Source organism: Camarhynchus parvulus, chromosome 1 (assembly GCF_901933205.1).
Source record: "Camarhynchus parvulus chromosome 1, STF_HiC, whole genome shotgun sequence".
Lineage (NCBI taxonomy): Eukaryota > Metazoa > Chordata > Aves > Passeriformes > Thraupidae > Camarhynchus > Camarhynchus parvulus.
The window spans coordinates 39,296,492-39,316,966 of NC_044571.1; the positions used below are offsets into that span (position 1 = coordinate 39,296,492).

Genomic DNA, 20,475 nt, shown 5'->3' on the forward strand with positions numbered 1-20,475 from the left:
GACTTGAGAGGAGCATGAGAAAGTTTTCATTTTACTTTTTGCGAGTCACATAAGATTCTTGATCTAATATACTCTAACAGACATAGCATAAGCCATTTTATTCACCCCTGAAAGTGCCAATAACTCGGTTTCATATTCAGAAACTCAAAGGGGAGAAAATACTGGTTTTGTTTCTGGCCCCTAAAGGCACTGTACCAAAACATCATGTTAGAAAGAAATCACAGTGCTGATCCAACTGTTCAAGGGTAGTTAATGATGCTGATAGATACACATCAAATTTCATTTTAATAAATGCTTTGTATACAGTAGCTCTGAATAATACATTCATTTCAGCGACAGAACAAAGAACATTAGGAATGTGAACATGACTACATATTAGTTTTTCCTACTGATTCCTGTTAAGCTTTGAATCTCTGGCCAACTTGGAGGGAAAATAGGCAGACTTGCCCACATTTACACAAATAAGCTAATGTGCATTTTGTAAACCTTCTGAAACAAAAGCGATTACAGGATGTACTATTTACCTTCCTGCGAGTAACATTTACACAATATAGAAAGTAATTCAAACGAAGTTTAAGCAAAAGCCTTTCTGGACACACTTTGTAAAACATTCAAAAAAGCCATTATGGCATATAAAGGGTTAGCACTCAAAACTAATTGGGATTTTTTTTCCTCCCCCAGCAAATTTGGAAATGAACTGAAGCTGCTCCCTGGTGTGAAAGCTGAATCCAGCAGCCACCTGCAGGATCAGCGACCAGTGCTGCCAGATGCTACAAAGCCTTTGATTTCCAGTAGCGATTTCAGACACATTTAACTCATGTGACATGAACTAACTGGAATAGCATATTCAATCACTTCCCCCCCATACACCTTTAAAAAAAAAATACAAACTCTGGCTTTTCTGCATGCTATATATGAAACAGCTGCAGCAGATAGACACATTCAGACTCACAGCTTGGGCCCTGGTTTTCCTAATGACTTCCATGATGGCATCCATGTTGAGGTAGCTTTTGCTGGTGGGAGCTGGGCCAACACAGACAGCTTCATCCGCCATTTTCACATGAACCTGAAGAGGCAATAGTCTGCATTAACAGATGCTCCCAGCAAAAATAATTAACATCACCCAGTCACATGCACTCAAATCTGATTGTGTCAAAGATCATTTACATACCATAGCCACTCAAAAATACACTGAAATTACCAACACTAGCATACAAGTACTTGCACAGTAAATCTCATTTCATTTAGCTCTGAGCTTAAGTCACTTTCAAAATGTTTTATTGTTCTAACACATTATTTTGAATTTGATTAAATAAAATCAAGACAAATATAATTTCACCTTCCTATACTGATCATCTATATGTAAATTCAGACTAAAAACTACTTTGTTACTTGTAACCAGGGTAGTCTAATATCTTAATACTTAATAACAAACATTCATGACCAGTTCTAAGCCAGCTCCCCAGGAAGTTGGGGATAATTAGAGTGAATTGAATGAAGGGATGCAATGAGTGTCCCTGCACAGCATCAGGTCAGCACCATGCACAAATTAAAGCCTATGACTAAAGAGTTCAATATCACTACACGTGAACCAGAAAATCTTGAGAATTATTTAAGCAGGCTCATGTTTGATTTCTAATCCATTGTATCCTCATTTATATGCATTTGCCAAATATTTTTTAGCCAAACAAAAAAGGGACAAACATCTCCAACATTTTACCAAGAATACTAAAATAACTAGGTTTTGAGTTAGAAGTTTTCTTACATCTCACAAGAATGCTTATCTTGAAGTTTAAAAAGTTTAATTAGATTGGTCTTTAACATGTTTTCGGAGTTCAGAATACTCTTCTTTCAAGTAAGATACAGATATAACCATGAAACCAAACAACCAGTTTTACCTCATTCTGCTTTTTATAAGCTCCCTTTCAGTATGTATTTAAGAAAGCATGCCATTGTTTAAACTGTGTAAGATTGTTAGCTGTCAGTAAGACTTATTTAGAATGACAATTTGACATTTCCAATGCTTACCAATTTTTAAAACTATTTGATATCTTCAGCATTTGAAACTGAAAATATATTGTCTAGAATCAGTGCTCTTTTAGAATATTAGTATTAACATTTGAGAAATATAAGACCCTGAGATGAGTTCAGTTGGCCAAAGCATGGTATAAATAAACACCAAGCTTGTGTTTTGGTCCCTGTATGGATACTTCACTTAAGACCTGGACTCCATAATCCTTGTGGGTCCCTTCCAACTCAGCATATTCCATACTTCTGCACAATATTTTTGGTTTTTATGAGGAAATTTTGTTCTTTGTGAAAAGTAATTTTATTTGCAAGTAGTATGAAGGCTGTCAAGCGTGTCAAACGAGTTAGAAGTTACATAGTCTGGATACACTACTGTCTCATGCAAAAGAAACAAGGCCAGAAAGATCCAAAAAACATCTACAAACACTGACAAGCAGCACTGAGACAATATTTTGAACAATACAATGAGAAATAAGTAGCAGGTAAATATAACAAATGTATAAAAAGGAAGAGAGCCACTTATTAAGCATTTTCATTTTTTCTTCAGTGCTATTGACTTTTTCTGAACTTGGGAAATGTTAATCCTACCAACAAGAAGCATATTAACTTGTCACCTAATCCCATGTTTCTTTCTGGAGGCATCTCTTAAATAGCTTCTGAATTTGCTATACTCTCAAGTATATGAGAGTTCACATAACCTCCTGGAATTGCCACACATTTCACATTTCAACTATTGCTTTTATAAAGTCACAACTGTTTTGTTTAATCACTACAGCATTGGTGTCACAATATAAATAGAGCAAAACAAAAAAAAATCTTAGAGCAGTAGCGCAGACAATCATGCAGCAGCAGGTTTAGTACACACATCTTAGCAACTAAGTAATCTATTTTGATCAAATGCTATCAAGATTAGTCTGTATCATCCTTCCTGCAGCACTAAGTTGAAGAAACAGCAGCTTTATCTCAATGATCAGTTTATATGCTTAAAGTTGTTCTGAATCCCAATGTGGTGTACAGTTCTAAACAAAGCCATTCAAGCTTAAGCTTAATTAAGAACATATATTTTACAAAACCAAAAGCTTCCTTATAGAAAAGGACTAAAGATTGTTAGCTATTTCCAGGTATCAAGATGAAAACCCCACACCCACCCACTTCCTGCACTAAGACACCAATAGAGTCCTGCTAGTACCAAAAGCAGCCAGAGAAGATACTGCAAACAAATTGATTTTATACATATAAACAGTCTTGTGCACTTTTCCCCAGTATTCCCCCACTCCTTTCTGAAATGTTTTGTTTCTATTCAACTCTTTGGAGTTTCAACTCTTCCTTTCCCACATTACCCTGTAACCTGGTAAATCCATTTCTCCTTGCTCACCTTACTGCAAGTTGTTGGTGCCTTCTCTAGTTCAGTGCCTTTTCAGCCTTGAATGCACCAAGCAAATCTCCCAAAAAAAGAGGTCTCCATTCCACCTCCACTGCTTCAAAACCTCCAGATTTTAAGGATCCAGTGACAGCTGGGAGGATTTCCAGGATCCAGCCCCATCTAGGGGGCTTCTCATATCTATTTTTATTATGAGTTCAGATCTACTTTTATTGTGAGCAAACCAGCACACATTGACTGGAAATCTGCTACTTAGTAATTCATGACATTTCCCCTTAGCACTTAGATTTCTTTGACATTGCACTGTAGTTCATGAAGAATATCCCAAATATTGTAACACAAATACATTATAGATTTTTTTGTATAGTACAAATGTAACTAGCAAACATTATAACAAAAGCCATCATTTGAGTCTACATGACAACAAACTTTCAGCCTGCTACCAAGGGCTGCTTACTTAACACAGTAATTCACTAAACCTTTACCTCTGCAGAAGCTAACTTACAATGCAATCTTCCTAGACTGTAGAAAGAATCCAGCAACTCCCCTTCCTCAACCACCACAAATTTCAAATATATTAATTTTCAAATTCAAGGATTGCTTAAGTACGTGACTTAAATCACACAATCCTAGGTATCCAAAACCTGTCCCTAACAGCTAAAATCTCAGAGGTGTGATTTATCCCTTTTCTGTTTTAGGTCACAAAAAAACCCAATGTCAACAAAAACAAAGAAGCAAGTCCCAGGAGGTTCTTGAAAAAATGCAATTCCTTCATAAATATCTGAATTGACCCTGCAATCTCAAGCATGAATGGATAACAACAAAGGCTGGAAACAGTTGAAACTAAGTGCTTAATGGTTTATACTGCAGTTTTTAATCATATTGGGCTACCTGGGCCTCAAGAGAGAAGTCTCAAGCAGCTACCAAGGACTTGCTGTGTTAAAGAATACAAATGACTGGAAATCATGAAAAGACATTGTGTGTGTAAAAGCAGTTTAATTTCTGTAAAAGTTTTATACTTTAAGTAGTCTAGATCGTAAAGGCTGATTATATTTCAAAAACAACAAAACCAAAACCTACTGAATCTTCATTTTATAGAACCTCAATCTAATTTAAAAACTAGAGACTAAATACAGTCACCTTTGGAAATCCAAACCGATCACAAATAGCCAATCAGCTCATCACACTCCTGTATCTATGAGAAATAAGCTACTAATAATAAAACTCTGGATTCAACAAGGAGCCCTAGCAGAACAACATTAGAATAAATATTATTAAATGGTGTAACTATTTTTGGATTAAGATACAAAGTCAACTGGAAATAATCTGAAGTACAACAATTATCTTATTACACAACAACAAGCTTATTCTTTCAGAAGCAAACAGCACAGAAGTGGCCACTGGCTACAAAATTAGTTTAGGTCCAGAAGCCACCTTCACAGCAAGGCATCTGTATCAGCAGATCCTGCCAAATCTTTACACAGAAACAACTTCATGTTTCTTCACCACCTTTCCAGCAAATAGGCAAATAAAGCAAGGAGTCCATTGGGGATGACTTGCCAGTTGTTTTTGGCCTGGACTGGTTTCAAGCACCACTCCAGGCTGCAGCAGCTCTCAGGGTAGAGAGTGCAGTAAGAGCTGATAACAGTAGCAGCAAGTGGGTTTGGAGATCCTTCTACATTTCAATATTTCAGGAGGATTTATAAGCCAGGTTTGGTGCCAGGGCTTGGCATCCTAGTCCAGAAGACAAATACTTCCATAACCCAAAGTTTTGGATATGAACACCACAAAAATAGTCAATATCTGCCTTGCAGACAACCCAATTTAGAAGGACTGCACTGAACCAGAGTGAGTACATACCCAAATTACCTAGATTATGTTAGCTCTCCTTTATCCTGGAGAGTGACACATGTTCATTTGACAGCAGCATGCTCTCTTGCATAGCCAGACTATGAATTTATTGAATTATCCTCATAATTAAACCAGTATCTCAATTTCCAAAAATCAAAATTAATAACTTGCTACCTAAAATATATATATAGGTCTCCTAGAGGCATTCTGTTTAACACAGCAGTATCAAGGTAACCTTCTCCAGGGCCACTCAGCTGCTGCAGATCACTAGTTGGGATTTACTTTATAAACAAATTACATTTAAATACACGTCTCTCAACATTTAAACATAGAAAAGTTCCCAGTATGAACACAGAATGTATTAAAAATTACTTTAAGGCAAAGAAATAAACCATTTTCAGTGCATATATAGTCTATAAAACAATCAAAGACACCAAGAAAATTTACCTATCTCTAGCATTATAATTATTCAGCAGCTCAAGTTTGTTACCTTCTTATGGAGCTGGTTCATGACAAAAAGTGCTTTTCTTCCCAGTTTGTTTCACAGTCAATCATTCTCATTTACTAACTCCAAAAAGTAAAGGCTGACTTTGTCAACAAAGAAAAATATATCTACGTGCATTTCCCATTGGAGTGTTTAAGATCATCTGCATAGTTTCCACAGATGATTTTATATACCTCAGCAGTTTCTGAGGTTTATCATGTGACAGATGTAATTTACTTCAGTGTAAATGTCTAATTAACACATACACACACACACTCCCCTTTTCCTCCATCTCTGAGGAGTAAATGTCTGGGATTCCCCAGTGTCCCAGTTTTTCAGAGTAGGTCAGCCTACACATCACCAGGTCTCAACACAAGTTGGTATTCACACAGCAGAGACAGTTATACTGAGTTGCAGGCTGCATTTTCCTCCCGATTCTTCTGAGCTGTTTCAGAATTTATATTATAGAGAAACTGTTATAGCTGCATATACAGTGCTAATCAAACCTAAGAAGCAATTAAAACAACCTCAGCGAAGAGAACGCTTTTGTTTGGTACACTAGATAAGATTGAGCATTGTTCAGACAAAGAAATCTAATCAAACAAGTCATTCTCCTTTTATAGTTCAAATCAATATTACACATTGGAACAACATCCGTTGGTGTAAGTGGATTCACTTAATTGGCCCAAACTGCATAATACCGCTCAGCAAGACAAATCACAATTAGCTCAACCCATAAAATAGGGCTAATGAATAAATCCTTTGTAAGTTAGCTAAAAAAAACCAACCACCTCAAATCTTGCCAGCACCATTGCCAAAAGAGACAGACAAAACAGAACAAAAAGCCTGTGGCATTGAACAGTCTTGAGTTAAAAAAACAAAATCAAACCGATGCAAAATAGGTTCAAATTCACTTGCCAAAAACACATCTTCCATCTGACCTAAGTGTCTTCAGCAGCTTGACATTAAAATACACACACCAGTAATACAGTAAGTATGAGCACATAGTGTGCAGTATTCATACAGCCTTTAAAGTGCTATCTGCAAAGAAATACTGCCACACCATTACAGCATTTAAGCCTAAAACAAAATAATGGAAACATGTCTAAAGCACACAAAAAATAAAATTGTGAAAGACAAATACCATAACTACCCTACATTCCCCACATTTAATTTTACTCAGCATTCCAAAAACCTAAAAAAAAGTTCATGCAAATAAACAGGTCAACCTGCAGAGTCAACATAAATAGATTTCTCTGCAAGCTTATTATAAACTATTTTAATTTGATAGTCCACAAATAGTTAAACAAGGACTCTGCAAAACAATTCTTCAGTGGGCTTCAATCATGTTTTGTTTTGTGTTTTGGTAAAGGGCATTTACTTACATTCCCCTCCAAGTCTACAAAGACCCTCAAAACAGCCCATCCATTAGCATCTGCAGGATTAGATCCCTGGTTCATAGACACCAGCTGAGAAAAATAAATTTAAAAATATAACATCCTTTCCTTTACTTCCTAGTCTTGCCCTTCAAGTTTGCCAGCTGGTCAAAAAATGAAGACAGTAAATAACCTCAGTAACCAAGGGCATCAAAAATCCATTTTTCAACTAAAATTAATGGATCCAGGTTGAACTGAACAATCACTAAAAGACAAGCAACATGAATCAGGAAGGGAAGAAAGCATTTTTAACCAACACCAAGAGAAAGCACATTTCAACATATCAAGATTTTCATCTGTTTGCATTCTTGCTTATACATGTGAATTTATTTTTGTAACCTTAAAAAAAGTAAATCTCCATTGTCTCTTCCATGGATGAAGTTCTGGAACATTGTACGCTGCTAAAAAGACACACAATTTTACTTGCATCATAAAGAGGAAAGGACTCCCCACTGTACTTAGAGGCCTGATCACTCCTACGGTAAAAACCAGACCATGCTAAAGCTGTCATAGAGTGATACTCTCAAACTGCCTTATGCTTGTGGGACAAGCCTCCTGAGTTCTGAAGACATTACACATAAGACTCCAGAGATGAGTTCCAGAATGGCCTTGGCTCCTAAAAACCTTTTCCAATATGCTTATTGTTTGACACATAGCTTCAGTGAAGCACCTTCTAGAACAAAAGGTGAGAAAGAAGGCTTCTCCATCAGAATTCTATTGCAAGTGTTTACCGTGTTGAACCCTCCAACTAGTACACAAGTTTGCTATTGAAAATTTAGCAGAATGAAATAGTTAATTTGTATCACAACTTCCAACATGTTTTACTCAACACCAACCAGGAACAGTCCATTTCTTTGGTAGAATAACTGAAAAAGTAGGTCAATAGTCACCCTGTTCACTAATCTACATTTGAATGAACTGAACAATTAACAGAGGTAGAGCAACCAGGAGGGGGAAACCAGAATGTCCCAAACTTTAACTCCAAGCTACGGTGTGAGTAGCAAAACACATTAAAAATCTTGAGGGAACAGCACTCCCCTTGCCTCCTTCCACTGGTGTTCCCTTGGTGGGAGAGCTACCAAGTTTCTTTGCTCAAGTAAAATTGGAGGCAGCACAGCCACTCAACTCAACCTTTGCTGATGTCTGGAGTGCTGTGAAGAAAGTCTGCAAGCTTGCAACTGCACTCATATGTCTGCAGACTATTTTTACTTTGGAATACATTATCTACAGCAAGTCTCCAGGATAAACAGGAGATTTTTAGTTCAGAACATACACTAACAATTTGGGAGGACACTTAATAAATGTATTTACCAAAGAAAGAGTCTCCATCTTTTGCAAGAGTTGAGCAATTCATCATATTTATTAGAGCAGTCCACTATGCTCTGTGAGGATGCTCAAGTTTCATCTTCACATTGTATGTGATTCTGTACTTTCAGTGTTTTAGAAAAAGAATTAAGTTTTTTGTGATGTTAACAAAATAGTGATGCCCTACAGTGCTTTTAGTAGCCTTCCTGCATTTCAAACACATCTGCACCCACATGTCAGCCTTTCCCTAATGGAATCTCAGCTTCTAAGCACATTAGCAAAGCAATAGGACAGATCTTTCTCATGCTGTTTCTTTTTCCTGCCTCTCCCAAAAACAAGCTCACCAAGGAATGCATTTCATGCATGCTTCTTTGTTTTGCCTTCTAAAGGGGTTAAGACATGTAGGAGATGGGAAAACTGGTAGTTAAACAGGTCTAGGAAATAGTATCACATGGTAGGAAGAGCAGTCAACTGCAGAACCTCATATAATAGAGATTTAGTTCTTGATTAAGATAGATATACCAGAAGACACTTGGGATTCAGAAAAAGTAGGTTAAACTCAGCCACAGTACAAAGTAACATGTAGTATGCACGGGTAACATGCTCCTATTCAGCATTTTCAGCTCTAATTTGGATAAGAGTTCCCCTTTCAGATGGATGAACACAGCACACATTAGATGTCTACACATGGATGGACTGCAGAAGTTACTTCCAGCATCCAAAGATCAGAGATTCCTAAAATCAGTTCTAATGCTGAGAGAATAGCTCACAACAACAGCAAGGTGATTTCACAGCTACCTGGTATTTCAACTACAGAACAGTATTTAGCAGAAAGGTGAAAAGGGAAATGTGGGCATCAGCTAAATACAACATATTCTGGATCAGCAGTCAGTAGTTGGAAGATTGATTTTTATTTTTTTTTTAATTGCAAACACAAGATGCAGACAGTGAGTTATGTTCTTCCTGGTGTGGACTAACTTCAGGCCCAAAATGAACCATGTATTGAGAGTTACATCAAGTTTCACAATAAGCCTCATTTCAGGCATATATAAAATGCCACTCAAAGGATGATCCCACCCCTAAATGCTCCTCCACACTCAGTTCCAGCAATTACAGTGCTGCTGAGACAGATCAATGAACTGAACAGACACAGTGGAAAAGTAATCTGAGGGGAGGGGAAATTAACCTTCTGTCAGATCAGCAAGTTAAACCATCTCCCAGCTGCATGACCATCAGATCCCATACAGTGAATGAATGAAAGGGGGCAGGAGAGCACTCCTTTCACAAGTAGTTTAGACTTAGAGGAATTTAGACATAATATGAAGCGAGTTCTACAACGTCAAATAATCCAAAGAAAATACTAGAAAAAACACTTGTCAGTGAATGAAGAATATCTTAAGGATGACAAAATTCCCGAGCAGGTTTCCTAAACCACAGATTTTCCTCATGTCTATGCAATGCAGATATGCTCAACAGAAAATACATACACACATGTATGTATATATACACATACATACACACCCCTTAACCACTTCTAGGTACCCAGTGAGAGGGGTTTTACCACTAAGGCTAAGTACTAAAGCAGTACATAAAATTAACAAAAAATTACATCATCAAATCTCAACATTACCATCATGGCAAGCATAATCTTATGCTTTTATGAGGAATTAAATACTTCAAAATGCCTTACAAAATATTTGTACTTAATATTATGTTATTACATGACATTTACAAAAGTAAAGCATTTTTCCTTCAAAATTCCACTAACGTGAATGTTCAGATTTCTTTAAAATGATTCTTTGTTAAGTTCTTAAATAAAACTGTTCATTTTGCAAAAAATTACTTCTCTGCCAGTGTATGCTAATTATTCATTATAGCACAACTTCAAAGAAGATGGTCCTCTCTATAAAACCCATTGTAAGTTTTCTACCCTCAAAAGTCTTTTTTTAAAAGACAAGAAAGCTTTGAGATTTCAAGATGCAGATGTCAAGATAAAGTCTACAAAAACAGTGCAATGGAGAAAAAGCATCAAGCATTCCCGAAAATAACTGCACAGACAAGCAGGCAGCTCAAGTCTGTAAGGACTATGTATGGTCTAACAAACAGGCAGGAATAGACAAGGAAATCTGCACTGTGCAAAAACAATTTTTACACAGTTACTACCAATGCTGAACAACTCATTCACAGGTGCAGATGCCAGACTTGATGTGGTCCCATTCTTTTCCAGATCATCTAACAAAAATATTTTCAATTATATGTTTTTCCTTACAGTCCTCAGAGTTCTGCCATAGCTACAACTCACGTTGTAAAAATTTTAATTTAGTGTGACTCTAGAAAAATCCTTTATTTGCTTGGGGGATTTTAGCATATTGTGTATTTTCCCTAACAATACTTCCATCTCCTAGCTTATTTCCTATGATACACTCTTCCCCAACTTAAGTTACTCATGGATAGTGAGCAGAATTTTAGTGTCCATTGCATCCCATTAATTGTAGCCAGTATTATTTCAGCACATCAAGCAGATTTAGTCTAAGAACAGAGCATGTCTTGAGGAAATGGGTCTTGATATACAAAAGACCATTCTTTGCAGGGCACTACAAAGTTCTCCCTACCCAAGCACAGATCTTGTTCCAATTAACAGAATGATAGTAAAGTGCTCCCCCACCACCTAGTTCCCACCCTTCTATGATAATCTATCACTTCTGGGATTCTCTTTCTTACGGCAAGAATTTCATAAGTGCTAAGACAAAAGCTCCAGATCTTCACCTTTGAAGATTAAGTAAAAACTAGACAAAATGAGAAGTACCCCTATTGGAACAGCCTAATTACAGTATCATAAATACATGTGGCCTATACATACAAATTCTATTAATACATACTTAGATCTTCAACATAGCATACTTGGTCAATGCTAAATATATATTTTTATTTATTTTATATGGTTAAATAGATCATTACATGCCCTACAGGCAATATCTGCACAACACCAAAGGAAAGAAAATTTATTTCTGCAAACTGACAACTGCTTCCATTTAAGAGGCACAAAATTTTGCACTCCTCACAACATATAGATAATATTCACAGGTTTAGTAAATTAACCCAACCTTATGCATAGTTTTATAAGCCATTGGAGTAAATATCTATATAAACAAACTCCTATTTCAAAAAAGCCTGTAGTTTTAAAAAATCTTTCCAGGTTGCTTGGAATCTACATAGCACAGCAACACACACTCTTACAGAATGGTTCCTCCTAAATCCTCTTTCCTGTTAGCATTTAGGTTTGGGTATTTTCCCCCTCCAACCTGCTAAATAAAGTCATATTTCCTGCTGACAGCAAATGATTGGTTTACCTTGAACTCCAGGGGGTTTAACTATCCATCCTTTAAGAAGCTTTGACAGTTTAACCTGCTGAGCTCACAGCACCCAAGGGAGGGTCTTACTAGCAGTTTTACTTCTGCTGCTGCTGACCACTAATACTGACTCTGCAGATAATGGATTTCAATAACAACCTCCTACAGGTTAACACTTTGGGTAGTAGCCATGATACTGCTTTAATTAAGCTAATACATGAAGGTTACAGTTTGGTAGAAAGTTGTATTAAATTTGGCAGCGCTTACAATAGCAGGAAAAATGCACATGTTCACCTGTCCACTAGTTCTGGGATAAATTTGCCTACCGATACAATTCAGTTGGTTTAACTTTTTGTAAGGTGGACTCAATTCATTAATTCCATTTCCTCTAAACATGAATTTTTTCAGCAGAACTGATAACTTCATGACAGATAGGAAATGGATGCCTATAACCATGCTGAGCACAGAATGTGTCTACCTGGCATATAAATAGTCCATGCATTGCAGTTGAAGTGCACTGTGTTTGGTTTCTTTACTTTATAAGATTTGGAGCATCCTGGTAATGGAATATAGTAGCATTTCTATTTCCTTGAAGTAAAGTTGCTAACAATAAATTTTATATTTTAGCAAGCTATTAATTATGTAAAAGCTTAAATATGTTAAAGACATCTAGTTGAAAGTGGGAAATAATTCACATTTACTGAAAACAAGCATTTGACAAAATACAAAAGCTTGCAGATTGGAGTGTTTAAATACATTTTGCAGGCCAAGCACTCACTCTTTTTCAACACAGCACTTAAAAGCACACATTGATTTCAAAAACAGAGAAAGACATTCTTTGTTTAAAAATTTGGTATTAACTTTACCTGCAAAAACATCCATCTGTTGGATTTTATTTTTTGTTAAAGTACACAATCTGACAGACAGTGTACAGAGTAATAATGAAGCAGCATGGGAGCCTTTTAATATATTTCTTGATTAACTCATTGCCTGTCCAGTTCTCATTCAGACATGTGCTCACATGTCATAATCGTCATAACTCCCATCATCCCTCCAGTTAACACACAAGCTCCTTGATTAGTGCACAACTCCCAGACGAGCCACTGCTAATGCTAAATAATTCCCTCCAGCCTCCTGCCACTATACCACAGGCTCTCCAATTAAATATAATGTCTCTGATGAGCCATATTAATACAGACAAATTCCTGCCAGAGATTCTAGCCCACTCACTTCCAAAGAAACAACTGAAATAAAAAGAAAAAAAAAAAAGCTGTGTACATAAAAATTAGCCAAAAGAATAATTTTACCATGAGGCTTTAATTACAAAACTTTGCTGTCATAAGTATGCTATTTTTGGAGGTGTCTGGGAAATTGGCATGTATTAATACAAGTTTACTGATAAATGGCAATGAGTAAATTACCATTTTAATAATTGAAAAGCAAGCATGTAAAACAGCTTTTCAATCAGTTAATTACAATTAGCAATATCTAATCACAGGTGATAAAATTAACTAAGATCACTTGCTGCTGGTATAGCAATTATATTCAGCCAGTCATGTGCATTAAGCATTATTTGCAACGTTGGCATAGCTGTACACACCTACACAAAGTTTTTTCAGGTTATAAAATTATTTCACTAATGACACATGCATAAAATTTTCAGAACTTGTACCAAGAAGCTACCATGCCTCTTAAAAGCCTGTTGCAGTAGCACAAATTATGTAGTGAAGTCCACATTTTTAAAGATATTTACAGATGGACCAAGCAACAGTAAAATATTTTAAAAATATAACAGATCCAGTCATGGGTCAAATAAAAAAGAGCCAAATAATAGTAATCTCCCCACTTAAAAAGGGTGGAGTCACTGAAAAATCTAACCTTTTCAGTGTACACTTAAATTCCTTAACATTTCATTCAAAATTGCTGCCATTAGCTGGAAATTGACCATTTAGGTCTTATGAAAATCATAAGGAGTTCCCAGTCCTTACAGGAAAGAGTCTAATGTCCTTAACCCTAGTGCTGACCCTCTCACTAGAAGAGATATCAACAAAGGACATGTAAATAGACTGTTGCAGAAGTATCCTTTAGTAGTTTAAAAATACTGCTTGCAACTGCACAAATTGTAAGATATTCAAATAACCCCCATGAAATTTTGATAAGCTCTTCCCCAAGGTCCTTGCACCTTCATCCTTACACTAATGCACTTCATCTTCATTTACCTGATCATTAGTTTCCAGTTTGTTCAGCTGGAAACCAACACACACTAATTACTTTGACATCACAAAGTCCTATCTGTCTTCACCATCTCCCCAGACAGCAGGGAGAAATTATCAAGGGTAGGCATGATAATATCCTGATAAATGATGATTCACATCACCTCACTGTCAATCATCCAGAAGTGCTCACGCAAGATACCACTCAATCTCATTACTGAATCCTAGGGCTAAGAGTACAATACACACCAGGAGTCATATTTCAAACAGCAGGCCACCTGGATAAGATGCAGCTCTTGGAGATTTTCATGAATTTTGTTGGCTTTTTGTTTTAACACGGTAAATGTCAAATATTCATCTATTTTACCATGTGTATATAGGCTGGCAGAAAAGGACATGCTGAAAGCAAGGCAATTCATCTCAAGGGTTCAAGTGATAAAAAAAAAAAATCTAGATTCTTCAAAGGGGAGGAGAAGGACAGGTAAATTTCCTTAATTTAAGAAGAAAATTAACCAACCTAAAGCTTCAAAGTTCAGTTTCACATTTTAAGCATCCTTCCTGCCGAAACAACATAAATGTATTCAGAGGTCTGAAAGAAGAAATGCTAGCTTTGAAACTCATTGACATGTGCAAAGTTCACTTTCTGTGATGAAAAGAAGATACAAGTTAATGTTCTTCCTTTAATAAACATCTGATGAGGGTGGGTGGGCTGATCAGTCAAGAAGCAAAACAACTTCGGAGTAGCTGCCTTCTCAGAAAATATTACTTCTTTCCCTATTTCCAAAATAGTATCATCCTTCCATCTCTCCCAGTCCAATTATGTATATAACTAAAGCAGCCTCTAATGGTAAAGCCCAGGGCTTGCTATCCAGCAGAGTCTAAAAGTTATTCTAGAGAGGGAACTACAAACACCGCCATCTTCTAGGTCTGTAATACACTCCATTTTCTTGCCTAAGATCACCATGCACCACCACTAAACTTGCACAATGGCTGATCATATTCTTCAATTTATGGTGCATCACATGCAACAGATGAAGGAGAAAATTAGAAAACAATACTGGAAGAATATGGGGGAAAGTGTGAGGAAATCCCACAACAACATCTGCTTGTGCTAGGTATTGTCAGGGAGGAAAAAAAAAAACAGCCAAAACTAAGGACCAAAAATTGAGAACCCTGCAGAAAAAACAAAGAGCAGACAGTAGAAGAACAAAGCAAGTACAAAGACACATTCTGAAGGCACTTTAAACACTCAACAGAAGCCAGAGCGGCAGGGCGCTCTCTTGCAGGTGTGGAGGGTACTGCTGCTACAGGCACGCTGGTTCTGCATCCAGAGACTGCCTGCCCACACCACGGTGCCTGAACTTGGCAGGAACCCTCACACACTTCCTTGCACCTCCGCTGCCCCAGACTGTTTGAAATACGATCACAGGCTCACAATGAAACCCTTGTCCCATTTCAAAGTACTCTCCCCCCTCTGGGGCTACACAGGACAGGCAGCAACTTACAGGCTCCTGTTCAGATAATGTTAACATAACATTTTTCAAGGAGAAACTCAGAGGTTTCCCCTCCAAATGTTCTAAGTGTTCTAAAATATATGTAAATGCAAATACAACAGAGAAGCAAAGCTCCATAAAAACCCTGAATGAAGTCATTTAGGTATGGATGCACATACTTGAGACATACGGTAGTCAGAGTCTGCTTTTCAAAGCAAGCGTGGATCACTACCAAAGTTGAAAACCCAAGAGTTCTTCACAAGCTTCCTATCAAAATACTCTCCCTAAAAAACAGGAGTTTCCAGTCCACATATGCACACAGATTTCTCACTCTCAAATCTATGACCCACATCCCTCACCTCTTCAGCTTATCAAACCTGCCTTACCAACCCTACCAATCATGCTATAAGTACAACAGATTTTACAGCAACTTGTCCAAGAAACATTAACCACCACATGCTTCGACAATGGAATTCAAAGCATCTTCCCCTAAAGAACCAGAGAGCCTGAAAATAAATATAACCTCTTCAGTCTAACACTCATGTGGGCAAAATTATGAGCGAAAACAGAATCTTTTTCCACTGAATGCAACCTCAGTGCTTTCCTTCCCATCTTTAGAGAAGGGCTGCAAACAAATATAATAGCAACAAAATTGAAAGCATCATTCCAGACAAGCTTTAAAAAAATTTAGAACTGTCATTCTATTATGAAATTCATACACAAATGTGTTGAATGTTCATCTTAACTTAAAAGCAAACAGCCACCTTCACCCCAGACTTTCCACAGCCCTGTTTTCTTAAAGAACACGTGATCTATTTGTGCTGTGAGAAGGCTACTGTTGGCTTAACTGCTTGAAGGCATACAACAGAAATTTCTTCTGCAGAAAGAATACTGGTGCAGAGAATACGCAAGCATGCATGCCTGCAAAGTGAATTTACCAAAGTTAATTTGTTTGCTGTACTCACAGAAATCTGAGGGCAGGAAATTGTAATAATAATCCTAAGCTTTAGTTCAGCTGATGGGCTTCTTTATGTTAGAGCTTTACCAAAAAAAGTCTTAACACAGCAGTGTCACTTCTTGAATCTCAGCACCCTAATTAAAAAAATTAGCTTTCAGAACTAATTGACAGAAAATACCCATTATAGTTTTTGTTAGTTAAATTGGAAAATTCTCTGCACAAAAAAAAAAAACTGGCACAGAAGCAAACTTTATTATCAGATGAATACTGAGTTAGACACATTAAGACATTAAAAAACTCTACACCTTTCTCTTAAGTTCTTGAAGTTGATTTGCAGCCGAGTTACAGTACTTCCTCTAAAGGAAGAAAGAAAAGAGTAAATGGGAAACTGCTGTCAGCAAGTGTCAGCACTGCAGAGTTCAGAGTCTAAGTTTATCTGCCAATTTTGAGCTCCACAGATACTAAACAAAAAGCACATGACAAAACTTCAGGCTCAGTTGAATCCATATCCAAGAATGGTATTAAGAACTCCTCAAAATATTTAACAAGTAGAAATCAAATACAAATTACACTTTAACTATCACAAGAAAAACAAAAATTACATTTGCTATTCAAATTCAGGTTATTATCAAAAAACCGTATCATACATCTAAAATCTCTCCTACATTAGTCATAATTTTGTATGTACAGAGAACAGTAATCTATTTAAAGTACCTAGAGACCCTCTACATACTCTTATCAAATAAAAGCTATCATCTAAAAAAATAGAAGAACATGAAAATTACAAAATCCAATGGCAAAATCCTTACTAGCACTAGTCTTGCAAAAATAAAGCTTTGAATTCATTATTTAATTACTTCATAGAGAATCACCAATTCCTGAATGTATCAAGTATTACAGCTAACACAAAAAATGGCTTCTCAAACTAAAAGTACGAGATGCAACAGTGGTTTCCACAGTTCTCCATAATTTTGCTATGCTTAACGAGGTAAACAACACAAGCAAACACAAATAGTTAAGTTTAGCCTACCTAAAATTTAAGAGCAAGCAAAGCAGGATCTGGCTGAAAGCATAGAGAAAAACAAAAGAACAGCAATGGGTTTTCAAATGCCCACAGCCACTCACTGTGGCAGGCAGTGAGGCTGCCTGAGTTCGACCATTCTACATTTGACTCTTTTACAAAAGGAAAAGTTTGCAAAACCCAGGCTCTAATTCTATCAGGCACTAGTGTGCAAAGGCAGCCCCCCAAGCCCAGTCCCTTCCCTCCCACATACCCAGGGTTTGCAGCTGCTAAATGCACACAAGCAAGCAGTACTAAGTCATCCACACCCAAAGGCACTGGGGATCCTTTCTCACAGCCCAAGTGAGTGACCTCGGAGTGCCAGCAGGCAGCCAAGCCGGGCAGGCTTCCAGCTCCAAGCCTTCACTGCAGCACACCGCAGACCTGCCACAGCCCTAATGCTACACAAGTGTCACAGTACCTAAAACTTGTTACCACAGCTTCTTTCTTTTTGCTGTCTGCTCCCTGCCCAGGCTTTTTTTAAGCTTTTTTTTTTCCTATGTTAGTCGTCAACATATTTCAAGTAGAGCTTCTCACCTCCACAGAGCACAAACATTGGTCAGGCAATACAACTACCTTTGTTATATTCAGGAAAGGCCTTTAAGGAAAAAAAAAATCTGAATCTGGGAAAAAAAAATCTGAATCTGGGTGAGCAAATTAATTTTTCTTGGGTTCAGGAGGATTTTTAGGGGACTGACAGTTCCAATACTTAAACCAGCAGCATCATCCAAAAGTTCTAGTCAAGCACAATAGCTGTGCATGTTGGAACGAAACCATCCCCCAAAAGCTGAACTGAAGAGCTTTCAAACAGCTAAAGCACCTTGTATAAAATTGGAAAAACATTAACTACAAGATCAACAAAATTATAAATGAAAGTTCGTAATAAACATGAGCTATAATTAAACTTCCCTGGACATTATTCTTGAAATTTGACATTCAACTTTTAATAAAATTAACATACAAGTGGAGATTTATATGTACTTTTATTATTAGCTTTTTAGACCTTTTCAGAATCAAATCAGTATTTTGGTTTTATTATGCCAATGAAAATCTTCACTGAAAAAGGCTTCCCCAAAGCTGAACCTGATAGGTCTGCTATGGGTAACAAGCAATTTAAAAACCCATCCTCCAAGTAAAAAAAAAAAAATAAATAACCAAATAAACACCATAGGTTATACTTCCATAATAAGATTTTACATTATCTGTGAAGAAGCTTCCTTTTGTCATCAAATATGATGCAATAAATGGTGAAATAGATAGCATCTTTCTTTCACATTGCATAACCAAGGATTATTGATTAATCATGTATTTGCCCATTTGTCAACATAATAGAAAAAAGTTTAGTCTGTTCTGCTTTGCAAGTTCTTCTCCCACCATGCGAGCTTTTTAAAAAAAAACAGCGAACAAAACTGAACAACAATTACAGCAGGACGCGCAAGAGACAGGACCTCTCAGAGCTGATCCATCTTTTCAATCACACAGTAGTTTACCTAAGTTGACCACCTCACAAATTCAGCTTCTACACAAAAACCTCCTCCCATCCCTTCACATCCTTCAGTATATAGTCAACCACCAAAGCTTTGGTTTCCTTAATTAAGCCCCTGCATCTCCCTGCCTTCATCCTTTATCTGTTCTATACATTGAACTTTGCCCAAGTTCCTCTGCTTGGAGAAGACTACATTGAGTATAAACAAACTCTCCTGAGCCACTTTGACTTCCAAAACAGCCTTTCATGACACCCTGGCAAGCAAATCCTTGGCTTGGGAAAAAAATAATTGCACTTCCGAAGTTCACGGTTGCAATTCTGCTGTTTGTCTGTCTTACTCCTCTTGGAAATTAAACCTCACCATTTCACAGTAGTCCCAGGCTTCACATCCCTGATTACCTCTTCCCTCTTTGTAAGAGGTCCAGCACAGCACCTCCTCTAGTTAACTCAATCACTTGTGTCAAGAAATCATTCTCCCCACATTCACAAAGACGCCTCAAGTTGTTTTCACTGTCCCACATATGAGCTAGTGACTTGAAATGATGACATTTCCTCCAGTTTTCCAGAGCTGACTTTATCTGCTTCTTATTCATTATCAGGTCTATGGCATCCAACACCACCTGGCCTATGACAGGAATCACAGCCTCCCCTGAAGTTCTCTGTCCTCCACTTACTCAAGCAAATTTGTCTCACACAAATCTGTTGGCTCTGCAGCTTCTCTGGAAAGAGCCTGTCAGTCTGTTTGTCCTTCCTGATCCTGCAAGTCAGCTTATCTCCCTGCAGCTCCTTCCCCTACAACTCAGTGCCTGAACCAGAGCACAGCTCACATTTATAAGGGCCCCTAGCTCCTACTGTCACTCTCAGAGAGAAGCACCAGGCAATTGCTACAGTCCAAGTAATGAAAGACCACAGCCCTATTCCGTCCACAAACTTTTTAGTACCAACTTATAGCTGCAGGAGAGATTTATGATTAACACATGTTCAGTTACTCAATGCTTCTCATCTACTCTTACAACATGGCACAATAAGGGATTAATGAGGGCAGGAGAAAACTTTTGCTGGAAGTATCGTAAGCTACCAAACCCCAATATTTGACTCACGTTACTTTCAAAGCATCCTTTAGAAATATAGTGTTGATACCATCCAAGAACAGACAAATATCTATTTTAAAAGTATTAAGAAAGAAATCACGTTATACAAACAAGCACTAAACTCCCCTGGCTTCTTGCTAAATGTATAGAATACCAGTTTGATGCAGGCCCCCATCCAAACAAAATTACAAGAGATCAACCTAGGAGATACACTTCCTGGACAGAGATGCTCCTTTGCTACAAAAAGCAAGGGAGATGTTATGCTGTCACAAATTTGTCAACAGCTAAAACCACATTAAAAACAATTTCACTTTCAGAACTGTCAGCAGCTGTTTTACA

The 20,475-nt window shown here is 37.3% G+C and overlaps 1 protein-coding gene across 5 annotated transcripts in view; it reads right to left on the reverse strand.

The window, feature by feature from the left end:
- The window catches only part of PCCA (propionyl-CoA carboxylase subunit alpha), a 271,373-nt gene that overhangs the window by 230,543 nt on the left and 20,355 nt on the right, over nt 1-20,475 (reverse strand). For 4 of the 5 annotated variants that reach the window (XM_030945325.1, XM_030945350.1, XM_030945333.1 and 1 more), the window contains exon 5: nt 953-1,066. In XM_030945325.1, coding sequence (XP_030801185.1) covers nt 953-1,066 — 114 coding nt within the window. Of the gene's footprint in view, nt 1-952; nt 1,067-2,801; nt 2,808-20,475 lie in introns of those variants that run through there. The other variant, XM_030945359.1, reaches the window with a different exon arrangement.